The 14,444-nt window shown below is 36.3% G+C and overlaps 1 protein-coding gene across 2 annotated transcripts in view; it reads right to left on the reverse strand.

Annotated features, from left to right (window-relative positions):
• Window positions 1-14,444, reverse strand: part of LOC134649567 (forkhead box protein O) — a 103,855-nt gene that overhangs the window by 1,347 nt on the left and 88,064 nt on the right. The window contains exons 3-6 of one of the 2 annotated variants that reach the window (XM_063504365.1): window positions 4,371-4,553; window positions 3,412-3,512; window positions 1,660-1,914; window positions 49-245 (exon numbers count right to left, since the gene is read on the reverse strand). In XM_063504365.1, the coding sequence (XP_063360435.1) occupies window positions 49-245; window positions 1,660-1,914; window positions 3,412-3,512; window positions 4,371-4,553 (736 nt within the window). Of the gene's footprint in view, window positions 1-48; window positions 246-1,659; window positions 1,918-3,411; window positions 3,513-4,370; window positions 4,554-14,444 lie in introns of both variants that reach the window. The other variant, XM_063504364.1, reaches the window with a different exon arrangement.

A 14,444-nucleotide genomic window follows, 5' to 3' on the forward strand; every position in this document is an offset into this window, starting at 1 on the left:
TAGAACCCCGAACAACCAAGTCTCCCGATCTCTTCCTTAAAAATCTACCTGTATGCATAATATCAGCGGGATCAGCCGGTGGCGGCGGCCTGACGAAGTGGTCCAGCGCGTGTGGATGCGTGGGATGCGCGGGATGTGCGGGGTGGCTGAACATCGACGCGCACGCGCAGCCGCCGTGCAGGTGCTGCGGGCACGAGTACGAGTAGCGGTAGCCGGTCGATGACGATGACGTTGTTGGCACGTACCTGCGGGGTTGAGGGTCAGTTGTCTTGGAGCTAATATCAGGTAAACTTTTCGACTTGGGCTGGTGGAGGGAAAATAGTTTACCTGATATTAGCGTGATTATAATAGTCTTGGTATTAGTTTGATTTACAAGAGCTGGTTGTTAATAGCGAAATTTGAAAATAGAAATTCGTGTATTTCAATTTCTGTTACTCCAATTATTTAAAATCGATAAAGATGGTGGAAGACGATTTTCATGTTTTGTTTTTTCTGGCAGACCCGGGCCTGTATGGTTTTATAAATATCACGCTTGTTAATATGAAAAGCTTTCTAATATTTTTTACTAACAATATTTTTAGATTATTTTCAGAACTGATTGACCTAAAAGTTGAAACGCTCCTGTGAAAAAAATCTAAAACACGAACTTGTCACTAACTAAATTCTACTTGGTGCTAATAACGACCTCTAAGTTTAGTTTAAACTATAAGAACCGCTTCTACAAAGAACAGATTTCAACTCATTTTAACAGGCAAGCAACATAAAAACTACAAAACAAAATCTGTTCTCGCTGAAGCGTACTAAATCTATCTTAATCCTAGGGCATTTTAAAGTCGAAACATTCTCAGGTACAAAAAGATACAAGTGTTTACGATTCTGAGTTGAAATGATTTACTCAATTGCAGAAACCTGTGAAGATGTAAAAATAGTGCGTCACACATTTATTATGTTAATGTTAACCATACATATTATTTTTGGTAGATCATTATTAACTTGGTTTACGTTGAATAGTAGGTAGACTTTATCAGGTGCACTTTACGGGTTGGCGCAAAAAAGTTTACCTGATATGAGCTCAACTTTATAACCGAACTATTTATCAGTGTGACGCACTATTTGTTCTTACTATAGGACTGTTTAGGTCAAAATCAAGACGTAATAGATGCCACAAATAGCCTGTTACATATTAAACTTGAATAGAGTTCACAGACATCAAACAAACACGCGAAGCTAAGATTCCTAAATAGAACAATGGAAATTAAGTATTTTTATTTCTATCTCAAAATTTAATGTTCCTTTTTAAAAGTAGGGTATATCGTTGACTGAAAAATATTATAAATTTTAAGACCTTTTTTGATATTATCGTAATTCGTAATGAATTCGGTTAAATATATGTGACGTTATCTATGAAAAGGGACCTTATTGTCGATGGCGCTTACGCCTTTATTAACGATGCTCCGATATAAATACAATGCCGCGCGACGCTGTGCGGCGTAAGCGCCATCGACAATAAGGTCCCTTTTCATAGATAATGCCCCATATGTAGTTTGATTTGAAATAATTCAGAACCAATTTTTACAGAAATTGCACTATGATGAAAATTTGGGTATTTTTTTTGTAGGTTCAGTGTATTTCCCTGAGATTGCTCCGTCTTATGCTTACGTGTTTAGGAATGGATCGGCTCCCTGCAACTTCATCGAGTCAGCCAGCGACCCCGCCAGCTCGGCCGCCGGAGCGTACTCTTGGAAATCCGTGTTCGCGTAGTCCGTCCCGTAGTCGGTATTCGCCGCGTAGTCCACCCAGTCCGGCTCCTGGGCGACGAGCGACGGGATCGGCGACAGGCGGCCGACAGACGACGCGTTGGACGACGCGCGTTGTCGGAACGTCTCCGCGTTCGCTGGCGACAGCTGGAAATTGCTGCTACGCAAGCGAACAAGCATCAAATAAATGGTTTGAAGGAAAACTTTGGATAGTGTCATTGCCAGTACTAGAGGAGACAAGTCAGTTCTTGTATCTATTGTACCATTTGTACCCATATTTTGTATGAAATGTTACGAGTATGTTTGGGTATTGCGTTATGTTTGGGTAATGGCTAAAACGGCTTGATGGATCTAATCATGTGGACTTTAATATTCTCGTAATCAATTGGGTTTTTCAGAAGTGAAGTTTTATTTGGTGCTTGTCTTTTTATACTGGCGTCATTATCCAAAATTTTGTGCAAATAATCAAAATATTCAGCAGAAAAAAACCTTAACGCTAAGTCAACTGTATAACTAAACAATATCTAGGGGAAGAGAAAACATGCAAATCTAATGCCTAAATCGCCCTCTAACATATAAATAAAAATCGTAACGGTAAATGAAGCGATCACTATAAAAGGATTCAATGGTCAGCGCGGAGATATGATTATTGCTATCTCTGATGACAATATAACGTTGTAAGAAATGTGCTTCGGCCGTTGCTGAGCACAGTGTTGGTAAACAGTCGAGTTTCTGAAGTCCTTTTAGACTCGACTTGGAATCAAGCCAAAAAAATCATTAACTTGTGTCTTTTGTTTCTACCTCAGAATTTTTTAATACAATTTTTAAGACGAGTTGTGTCGTAACAATTCGTAGGTGAGATTCATACAATGTGGTGGACAATTTTCTTTCTCCTATTTAGACTTAATGGAGAACGAATTATAAAGAATGTTGACTTTGGCTCGATTTGGGACCCAAACCCATTGTCGCAAAGCGTCCTACGCGCAGTTTCGTGAAAATGAGTCAAATTATTTAAATTTAGACTCGTGAGACTCGAGTTTTTACCAACTCTAGCTGAAAGCCCACGAACGAAGACCAACCAAAATAACTCTAGATTATCCTCACTATCCGATATTCGGCAATAAAAAGGTTAAATATTGGCGAAATGACGAGATCCAACGTCCACATAACTCATCATCTAATGGTTGTGCATGATTTAAAACCTTTTATCATAAAGCAGCGGAGTTGCTATAACTCAGTTTTATTGGCTTGGTCAACGCTTTATGCCGATCGTTTTATTATAAAGTGTATGTTTCGTGCGTGCCTCACAGTTTGTATCTAGCAGTAATAAAATTTCAATATTTCGAACTGGATGCCGTTTAATAAAATATGGAGTCGCGTCGAGATTTTGGCAGGGTTTGGAAAGCTTTGCCCGTGTAGGTAAATTGTTATGCTTTTCTGTCAAATTAGTATCACAACTATGTTGTTAGAATGCATCGTGCTCTTTTATTGGCTCCAAGCCACGACTGTTCCAGTTCCCGTCATATCTATGACTGTTATCTGATTTTGAAATCTCGTAACTAAGTCTAATAGCTGCTACCTACGTTCCAATGATAACATCTATAATAATACTTCTAAATAAGCGGGAAAATATGTTTGAGGCTTAGGTACGTACCTGTGCATGGGTGATTCTGGGAACATGTCGAGACTTTCGGAGATGGAACTGCTGGGGCTGGGAGTCGCGTCGGCTGTGGCGCCATTTCTTAACGCCTCCGCCTGTAAGAAGAACACATTTCATTAATAAACACTAAAATATCCTACATTTTTCACCACTGTTGAAAAAGGAATGTATTGTTTTATTACAAACATTAACCTTTATTATAATATCTTTTATCCACTAGCATTAAAAATAACCCTCACGGCCCTCACGGCCCTCACGGGCAGTAACAACGCGTGAGCTTTACATGAAAAAGTCAGGTGGCAAAATTTTAAAGTATGGTATGTAACAGTAGTGCTAATTAATTTTAAATACTTAATTATTTAATTGCTTTAAGTGTACGATACGTGCTTCATGTCCTTACTAGTGTTAAAGAAGACGTAGGTAATGTAAAACTGATAAATTAGTAGGTTAACATGGATTAAATACTTATAGCGTCATTGGTTAACCACAAAGTAAGGAAACTGTCTATGATAGTATGACTTATTGTACATTGGATCATTAGTTCTTTAGTGTTTAGGACTTCGGTATTTCTAATCTTAATTCCATAAACCGGTAGGGTAGTTATAAAGTTACAAGCAACAGTTTTGGAATGATGAGTACGGCTTTTCAACTGTACCATCGACCTCACGTCACGGTTAACTGACGATTCGTATTTTTTTTTGCAAAACCATACCCATTCATGCCAAGCATCAGTTAAATTTTGTATTTTTCTAACAAACCCAAATGTCAATGAGAGATAGGGACAAATCATTATCAATAGCTTGTTAGAATTGAAGAGATTTTTGTTAGAAAAATGCCGAAAAATGGGAGTCAACCTCGGAATTAGAGCTAATAAATACCTTCAGGTGTTCTAAAGGTTCTTAAAGGTCGACGAACATCTCGTGTGCGCGTCGGCAGTCGCTGCTAGTACGTACCTTCTTCTTCACCCTCCCTCTTCGCTTCTCAAACTTCGATGTCTCCATGGACGCCGCCCGTCTCCGCACAGACTTGCCGGGCTTGGCGTCAGGGTTGATCATCCACCAGGACGACTTGCCCGTGCCCTCGTTCTGCACCCGCATGAACCGGTTGTGCAGCGACAGGTTATGCCGGATCGAATTCTGCAATAGACATGCGTTTATGTAAAAATGGTCATTTATATTCGAATCACTTTATAGGCGCATTCAATAAATAGTGTTGGGAAAAACTGTCTTACATTTAAGTCAACTCTGTTTTATACACTCTAGTCATTTAATAGGTAGCTTACGTTCTTGTTATAGACTCGCGTTGCCTCTGTACAACACTTAGGTACCTTTTTATATTAAGGTATATAAAACTTTAAAAGTGTTGATGGAGTCTTTATAATCTTTTCAAGTTTCTCTACGAAGACTCTAAAATTAATAGTGTTCGTGACTAAAAAAATTCGAGAAGTCTTATGCGCAGTTACACAATAAGAATTGAATCCTTACTACACTAGTAGGTACAAAAAACGTGAAGCTCTACGCATATTAATGTGGCGAAGTATCTGCGCATTACTATGTTGTAGTGCCAGTGTAGTCAAATAGCTCGCTGAGGTAAAGGAGGCTATAAATAGCCGGCCATAAAGCGAGCGAATCGGCAGGTCGGACATATCCGGGCGACCACTTTTGCCAACCACAAAAATTCTATTTTAATTCTCGCTACCGTTAAAAGTTAGTGCAATAACGTGTCCTATCTCACACCGGCAATAAAATCTCACAACTTTTTCCCGTCGAAGGAATAAAAGCGACCGCAGCAACGAATGAAGTTTAGCAATAAAGGAGTCCATAAATAATTTACTGCGTGCCCTGTGAGAACTGCCACTTACCGGTATCGTTTCGTCTTATGTAAATATGTGAAGTTTTTCTTCTAAATCATAGGACATTCGAGTCCTTCTGTCTCGTAATAAATATTTAAATTTCTATAACCATTTTTTCTGCACCTAACTATAGTATTTTTATGATTTATCAATTTTACGTAGGTAATAAACATATTGCGAAATTAAATGCTATACAAAGATAACAAAATAGTCAATGTGATATCTTGTAAATATCTTTCCTTCCATCGTTCACGCGTTATTTAGCAGTGACGACATACCCAAGTCCGCATCCGCGATGCATACATTCTGGTTACCACTATATAGCTTATGTAAATCACTTTGATTTTCTCGTAGTGTGCCATGGAAATGTTCAGTTTGAGGAGCGTTATGCAAAAATATGAAATACGCGGGGCGCCGATTCATTTTTACCGCAGTAAGAGACTGTTATGGATCTAATATCTTTAAGGGTATATGTTCAGATTTTCTGATGCTATAATACAATTTTTCCAGTTTGTGTTTAAGACATTAACTCCGTAAAATGTGGTGCCCATGTCGCTACCGTTCTATGACGTCGTAGATTATACGGTGTCCCCATTTTAAATATTTTTTATCCCCGACCGATCGGAATTTCAAACGATGTCGCATAAATGTGATGGTGTTCTGGTATACCATTTTAATACAAGTAGCCTCAATTTACGAGTACTAAGACTATTTCAAGTTAGCTATAAGTAGGTGTTTTTTAACTCACTCAAGAAATAATTAAAACAAATGTTATCGACTTTTTAAACCGTTTGTTCCGAGTAACATAAGGAGTCCTGCGTTACCATATTATAATTTTAACATCATGGCATTACAGCGTGATATTAAAATGAACCTACGCAGTTAGTTTATCGCATACGAAGGGCTCAAAACTGAATTACAATTACAAAATGAAACATCATCTGGCGGGTTAATGTATGAGCAACAATTGGACGTGTATAAATCCAGCAAAATGTAGACAAGTCCAGCGATTTATCAAGTGTGAAAACACACGCAACAAATGGCCTGTCGACGGGCTGATGGATATGTCGCCAGGAGACCCTACCAGGCGTTTAACGCGATACGTCCGCAAGTCATGTCGCCGACATGTTGCTTGACAACTTGACTTACTCGGTACCTATTAAATTATCACTGGGAAATGTATCTGTCTGAGTATAACTACAATTTTACTGAGCAAACAATACTAAAAAATATGTTGAGGTACGTATCTGCCAATGATAAAAGTTGTATTGTTGTCAATAAAATAATCTCCAATGTATACAAACTACTATCACAACCACAAATGGACTAGCTAGACGAACTTAAGCGTAGCTAATATTTTAAATATAGTTAAAAAGGACAAAATTTTCCTTAGTTGAAAATCTGTTGAAAATAAGGGATAAAAAGCAATAAATATCTCTATTAGGACCTTTTGTTTAATGCAGTTTCAGCATTCACCGGGTTACACCGAATATCCGAATTATTTATTGTCTCCGATAGATTATGAAGACTCGTAGTAGCGTTCGGGAAAAATGGCTATCGGCCCACGCACTACGAAAATGTATGTATCTAAAGTAATTGGTTGATTTCATCACACCAGTTTTTTAACACCCCAATCTCTGATGGACTTAGATTAGTTGCAATTAATTAAATAAGCAAAAGGCTAAGAATAGCGCTCATTAAGTACTGTAACTGGATAAAAATCAGGAAACTGAAGAAGCTCTCTCGTGGGGTTTGACGTCACAATTACGTCAATCGTTTTGATTTTTATAAAAACATGAAACAGGTACAAATAGCTAATCAATTTGTACAATATTAGATAAAGTTTACAGCTGTAATCAAATGGCAAATTAATATTAAACTGCTACTTATATAACATTTCTGCAGCAACATTGACTCCCCTAAAAACTTTTAATAACAACTATGTACCTATACAAAGTCTAAAATCTTATTTTTGTTTTGTCTTAAGTCTTATTTTTGGTTGTCTCTGTTTTTTATTTCATATAATTTGTTTTCTTTTTTGCGTAGGTTATGAGGCTTTATAGTTAGTATGTGAATTTTCCCAATTAAGATAGGTACATAGTTACTATATATTCTCACAATATTGCTGACTCGCACTAACGTTAATCGATTTTTCTGCCTCCGCGGCATCACGTACGTAATACGTAAGCTCGTAATTTACCTGTTTTCTTTTTTTTCGGGGCGGTATACATTACGGTTTCGGCCGTATTTCAGCATGGTCTGGTGGAGATTGAGCGGGCTGAATGCCGTGTTTTATGCGAAGGAATCAAGAAGTCATGAGTTTCATGTCATGGCTTAAGACGTGACGAAGCTGACAATGTCTGCCGGTTGGAGAATACAGGGTCAATACAATTGGAAATATTTGCTTAGGCATTTTTTACTTTATTTAATAAAGAATCAAAGAATAATTAAATAATAATGAAGAAAGACAACCCTTAGAAAAAATAAATCCTCCTAAAAATAATTTACTGCACGCATACAAAAAAAAACGAATACTTTTGACTTATCGGCATGAACGTCATAATGAAATTAATATTTGTAGGAATAAATTAAAACCTGTTGAAATCAACAAGTCTTCATCACTATTGAATCCAAATTACGGTTGAAATATCCTAGCAATCCTTTGCAATCACGACTCCTATTAACAGTGCCTACTAATGAATCCTAAACTATGCCAAAGAATGTTAACAAGGTTAACCGTCTATCATATCGGTTCGCCCGCGTTTTGTCTACGGCAGGATTCGCGGCGCCAGCCAGACCCTTACAGGGTGAATTAACCGTCTCCTCGGCTCCCCTTAAATGCCCCGTCGACTTAAATTTTGTCGAATTTCTACTCTTTGCAAAGTAGGGCGAGATGTAGTAGGCTAGTTTTGGTGTGAAGTGTCGCTGCTGTGTTTTATGGAGTTGGTTAAGTACAGTTTTTAAGATTTTCGCTACGAAGGAGCTTTAAAAGATGGTGGTTTATTATACCTATATTACCTACTTACTGTAGTAAAAGAAGTATAGACCTAGTAATAGTTTGCAAAATATTATGTATTTAGTATAGTGGTAGGCACAAAGTAAAATTAGGTGCTAATAATATTTCATTTGTTCTCTACCTTTGATTACTATTCAGTAAGTAATAAAATATAAAATAAGATTACCTTATGATGACGGAGTGTAACGAGGGATTAATTATCATGATTGCAGATCGTCTTTTGTTAGTACAATGTGTAAGATGCAAGTAAAACAAAGTGTCAGTGACTTTATCTTACAACACTCCTCTTCAGCAATAAGTAAGAACGCATTTTCTCGTAGTACTTGTCTTGATAAATATGTATTAAAAATCGTTATTTTAAGACCACTTCTTGGGTACCAAAGTGATACCATACCGTAAGTATGCAAATAAAAATATGTATAGCTGTGCTCCTTGTCGGGTTGGCTACAGTAACTAAATTTAAATTAGAGCAATTTCAAAAATAAAAATAAAAACCGTTATTCCAAAGCCAACGCACTGTATACATCATGCACTGTTTTACAATATCATGTTACGCCATACTCAGCGACTAAAATTATGTTTTTGGCATTTTATGGCCTCACGGCTTCAGAGGCAACGCGATTGACGATTCCAAGCGGCTAATCGACGTTGCTTGTAATCTTTACTTTATGATTATATTGTCAGTGTATTTAATTTTACCTGCCGTATGAATATAAGTACAACTGTCACATACTAAAGGTAAACGCATTGAAACATTTAATAATGTCGTGCGTATGAAAAGCAAAACACCATAGGTAATTATATCTTTCAGAAAATAAATTAGGAGGTATGCTATTTTATTTTTGTGTAGGTACGTGGTAAGTTATTTGAATTTAAAACATAATATACCAAATATAGCAAAAGACAATTCAATACAGTTAAGACATGAATCGCCTTGGGAGCGCCTGAAACGCAGAGCGGTCGCGTAACCGAAGGATTCTGAATTATTCACGAGTGAGTCAGGGTGTCGCAGTCAGTATTGAGTTATACACTTAAGTTACTTTAATTTTACTTATTTATTTTAGCTAAGATATTTAGAAACTGCTCATTCCATACATAAGTTTTGGTACCAAAATGACTATTATTTTCATAGTCGACATCTAGCATCGAGTAGCGGAATTATCAGTACTGCTACTTGACAATAGATGTTACACTGACCCAAAAGTCTAATGCTCAAAAATTTTCAGCTAATAATATAACCGGATTAGCCGGAACTCTATTTTCAACTGTTTCTGCTTTAATATTAGTTGTAAATTGGAGTTCAATGCAATTTTCGTGAGTCGCGAAACAAGTAGCGGTAGTATCAAGTAGCGGTACTGATTATTCCGCTATTCGATGCTAGATGTCGACTACGAAATGTAGTCTTTTTGGTACCAAAACTGATGTATGGAGTGAGCAGCACTTTATGTATTTTTTTCTCTATGAAACTGTGAAGTTGGTTAATATATTACAACTAGCTTCGCCTGCGTGCTGGGGTAATGATGATGATAAAACTATCCTACGAGTATGTCCTTTCTCGGGCATCAAACTATCTCCATAGCAAATTTCATCTAAATCAGTTTGGCGATTTAAGCGCAAAGAATAATAAAATACAATGAAACAAAAATACCTAGTAGTAGGGATTCTGTTTGGACATATCTTTAAAGGTGGTTTTTACTGATAATAAATATTAAATTCTTATATATAATGAGAGATGGAATATGCCCAGGAGTGAGACGTTTAAAGTTTGCTGATAATGGTCAAACAATATAATTAGAGGTATTAATAAATGTGTTTAGTAAAAAATGGCTTTAAAAGCATCTGTGAATATTATTGTTGATTATTTATTACAAATACTTACTCAAATCTTTTAATTTTCTTACAAAGTTTACTACCTCTAAAATATAACAACTACCGTTAGTTTTTTGATCCGTCCTGTGTTAAACAGAAAATGCATCACAATACATGTCAGTACGATTGATAGGTGCCAATGTGCCATGAATGAAATGGCGTCGCGTAAACTGTGCGTTCTCAGACTGAATTGAGGTATTATGGAAAATTTTACATGAACAAAAAGCATACAACTCATTCTTGTAAATTCTAGATAATAGGTATTAGGGTCTTGTAAATTTTTCATAGTATTTAGTATGTAGTAATTCTAGTAGTAGTCCAGTAGCCAAAAAACATTGAAATCTTAAAGTTTTCTAGACCAAAACGAATTAACAGATATTCAATCGCCCCGTCTATCAAATTCCCATCAAGTGTCAATTCTATCAATAAAACCAAATCGGAATAGAAATTGGAGCCATTCCGAAAATCCTCGAGGTGTTAAATCAAATAATAAATAATTCAAATTAGGAAATCACGATTACACAATAGGAGGGCAGGAGGGGGGAGGCCGAGGCCGCAAACGTGACGGCACTGGGAAGTGGGAAATTCGGAAGAAAATCCTGACGTGTCAACCGCCAGTGACAAATTTAATTATTCAACTTAACGAAACGTTAGCAAGATGACTTTTCCCGGCGCCGATAACTAAGTACAAATAAATTCACTTACAGCTGCCGAAGCAAAGTTTAACTTGATAAAACATTGAAATTTTAGTAATTCGATTGTGCGGAGGTTGGATTTCGGAGTTGGCCTGATTTGAATGTCATTTCGAATCATTTTCACGTTTGAAGTCGCATAACCACCAAGGTAATGCCAGTGCCGTGTAATAATTACATTTTCACGGGGAACATTATTTTTCTGTGTCAGGAATTTCATCTGGAATTAATGCATTGAAAATTTCAGAAGCATTTTAGCAGGAACATTCAAATTTATTATTTTTAATAACTTGCAGAAGTTGCAGATAATAGTCGAATAACTATTGTTAGAGGTTTAATCTATAAAACTCTCCTTTTTGGTCCTCTACATCACAGGGAAGAAACTTGCAGCCCCCTTGATGATAAGTGGTACCGTAGACTTTGAACGCCTTAAAATGTCACAAAAATTATCTAAAAATGTGTTAAATTATAGAAATGGGGCCCTAAAGCTTAAGTAATTAAAGGAATCAAATTAATCTACCTAATCCCACTAAAACCTTAACAATGTTGTAGGTAAGTGAGTGACTTGTTACACCAAAGCTGGATGGATTCCTAGAAAAGTACCTAAAGATAAATTCAGTTAAATAAATCTCTTAATATTACGTGCCAACTTTCCTCGGGCATATAAACGGGTAATTGTGTGAATTAACCTCACAATTCCATGAGATGAGAGGGAATTTAATATAAGTAATTTATCGAGTTTTGACTCTTGAAGAAATTATTACGATTGTTTCGAGGCTCAGAAGTTAGAACGACAAGGTACTAATTCAGGTGACTTGTTCAACTTTCACTCCAAACAAACTGTTATAATTTTATTCTCAACGCACACGGTTGAGAATAAAATTATAACAGTTTGACAGGCGTAATTTAATAAATCAATTTGCCTACGTAGGTACCTATAGAATTATTGCAGGCTTTTTTACTATGCAAAAAATATCTGCCTTAATTTTTTTTTACATCTTAACTACAGGACTATTACTTATTCTGTGCTACAGGTGTAGCTAGATTTAGAAAAATATATTTAAAAAACTAGTAAGTTTATTTAATAAATGGTAAAAGCATTACCAATGTAATTGAATAAAACTCAAGTAATAAATTTAACAGCGTTAAAAATCTCAACAGCATAGGGTTCATATTTAAATTCAGTGTTTGAGTCAAGTGTATTTGAATCAAGATAAAAAATGGAACGTAATATTTTATACAAAAAATCATTTACCACAAAGCCTTGATGTAAGAAACCCTAGTTCAAATACCTATATATTCAACCTTAGAAAAAAATCGCAACCTCCCGATCTTACTCGTAGGCAACAGCAAATAAATACGCAAGCGTGCTCCAAACTACGGATCCGTGGATTTATATCTGGGTTCCATATAAATCACGTTAATGGTCCGGCTAATGTTCTGCTGAGATAGGTGTAGGCAAAACAGAAGAACCCGTAAGAGCTCTATGGTTTTATTGCTTTCTAACTTTCGAGAACGGTCTAAATATGGTGTTGAAGTAAGTTCCTATGGTTATACAGTGTGTGGCCTACAACACGGGCGAATAATTAAAACGTAGATTCTACTCCTCAAACAATAAAACTTTTGTTCAACAACTTTTTGAAATTATGTAGTCTTAAAATTGTCCCTTTTTCAAACAAACTAAATAATATTTTCAATGTACTTTAAATTCCGTCTAATTGACATTGCCCGTCAGTCTTGTCACCGTACAGGCATAATCAATTTCGTAATACATTGCGTGTTCGAATAAATTTTAAAGTGTTTTAAAATACAAACCACAAGTTATTTTTAAAAGTCGCTGAACAAACATTGTCTAGTTTGAGGAGTAGAATCTACGTTTTAATTTTTCGCCCGTGTTCTAGGCCACACACTGTATCTTTTATCTTGTATCTGTAATCTTTTGTAAAAAACTTGTCATTGCTGTGTCGTTTAGAATTTTTTAAAACCTCAATTCAATGTAATGTGTCATATATATGTCATATAATTAATGTCAAAAACGTTGAATCACAAACTTTATTGAAATTAATTACAGATCTCAAAATTGACTTCGAAGCGGCGGGTAACAATAACCTTTTATATACAACATACTCGTAATGTTGCCTCGGAGTACGTGATATCGCCGATAAGCTACAAGAGAGCCGACTGAGATGGTTTGGGCACGTAAAAAGAAGACCTCCTGATTACATCGGGAATGTTGCTATGGATCTGAACATTGTTGGGTCCAGAGGAAGAGGAAAACCGAAGATGAGATGGGCAGACACCATAGCAAAAGACATGAGGGGCTGCGACGTTTCAGTAGACGACACGTCCGATCGCGCGAAGTGGAGAGAAAAGACCAGAAAAGCAGACCCCACAATCAGATGGGAATAATAATGCTGAGGAGAGAGAGAGACAACATAATGTAAGGAAATCTGACTATCATCTAGTAGGACTAATAGGAGCAATTAGCTTTGTGGTGTAACTAATTACGCTAATCGATAGTTCTACTAGTGATTTTAGATAACCTTACGTCAAGGATCTAACCAGGGTTTATTCCGGAACTGTTCAACAATTCTAGAGCAAAGAAATTCTTCATTGCTTTTGATATAAATTATGCTGGTAGAAAAAAATATGTTCAAATTCAAGAAATCGCTGAAATTCGTAGCGTTTTCCTTAACTATAAATTCATATGAAAAGTGTATGGTCATGAGTCATCTGTGAATCAGTCGGCAGGAAAAGTAAAAACAATATCCATTTTGGCAGGCAGTCTGTTAGTATTTAGTCTGAGCTACACGAGAGCAGGAAAATTTACATGTACACATTTGTTTCCAAACAAACTCTGGGGAACGAGCCGCGTGGGCCGATACCTACTCGTGATAGTGACGAAGGCTCCCTTATCATCGACCTCGTGTCGATATCGCACTATATTTAGATACAACAATGCCCTACAAATACAGAAAGATATCTTATATAAAAAAACAAATCCATTATAAATCAATGAATATCATCAAAATTTCTTTTATTTCTACAAGATTTTTTCATCGACATTAGCATTCGTGTCATCGAGCTGCGTACATGAACAATGTAATTCGATTATTATTTACTATTTTAGCAATAAAAAAGAGAAAGTTTAAAGAAATGTCTTATGCACTAGCATATCTATTAAAAATCTCTGGATCTACCGTAATCGCATTAAACCGTCAAAAATACTTCACCATGCCAAAGATGAGCAACATTTAAAAAAGCGATTTGTTGCATCGTCATAATTATAATAAAAAGTGAATTTTATGCACTCCGCGCCGGTGTGTGGCCTGAAGTTGGCATTTGCCCAGATCTAAATTCGACAATGATTGCTCTTGACCACACCTAAGTTGTTCCGTGGTAAGAGTGACTAAATAAACGAAGAAAACGTTGGATGGAAACCGCAATTTCTTCACATACTTCGTCATAAAACTCATAAAATCCAGTGATGTATTCAGACTGTAAATTGAGAAGATACGATTACTGCACCCATTTATCTAATGCAAGGATTTTTTGCATCCATTGGTTAATAGAATAAGAATGACTGTTTAAATTTTAT

This window comes from Cydia amplana, chromosome 7, assembly GCF_948474715.1.
Source record: "Cydia amplana chromosome 7, ilCydAmpl1.1, whole genome shotgun sequence".
NCBI classification, from domain to species: domain Eukaryota; kingdom Metazoa; phylum Arthropoda; class Insecta; order Lepidoptera; family Tortricidae; genus Cydia; species Cydia amplana.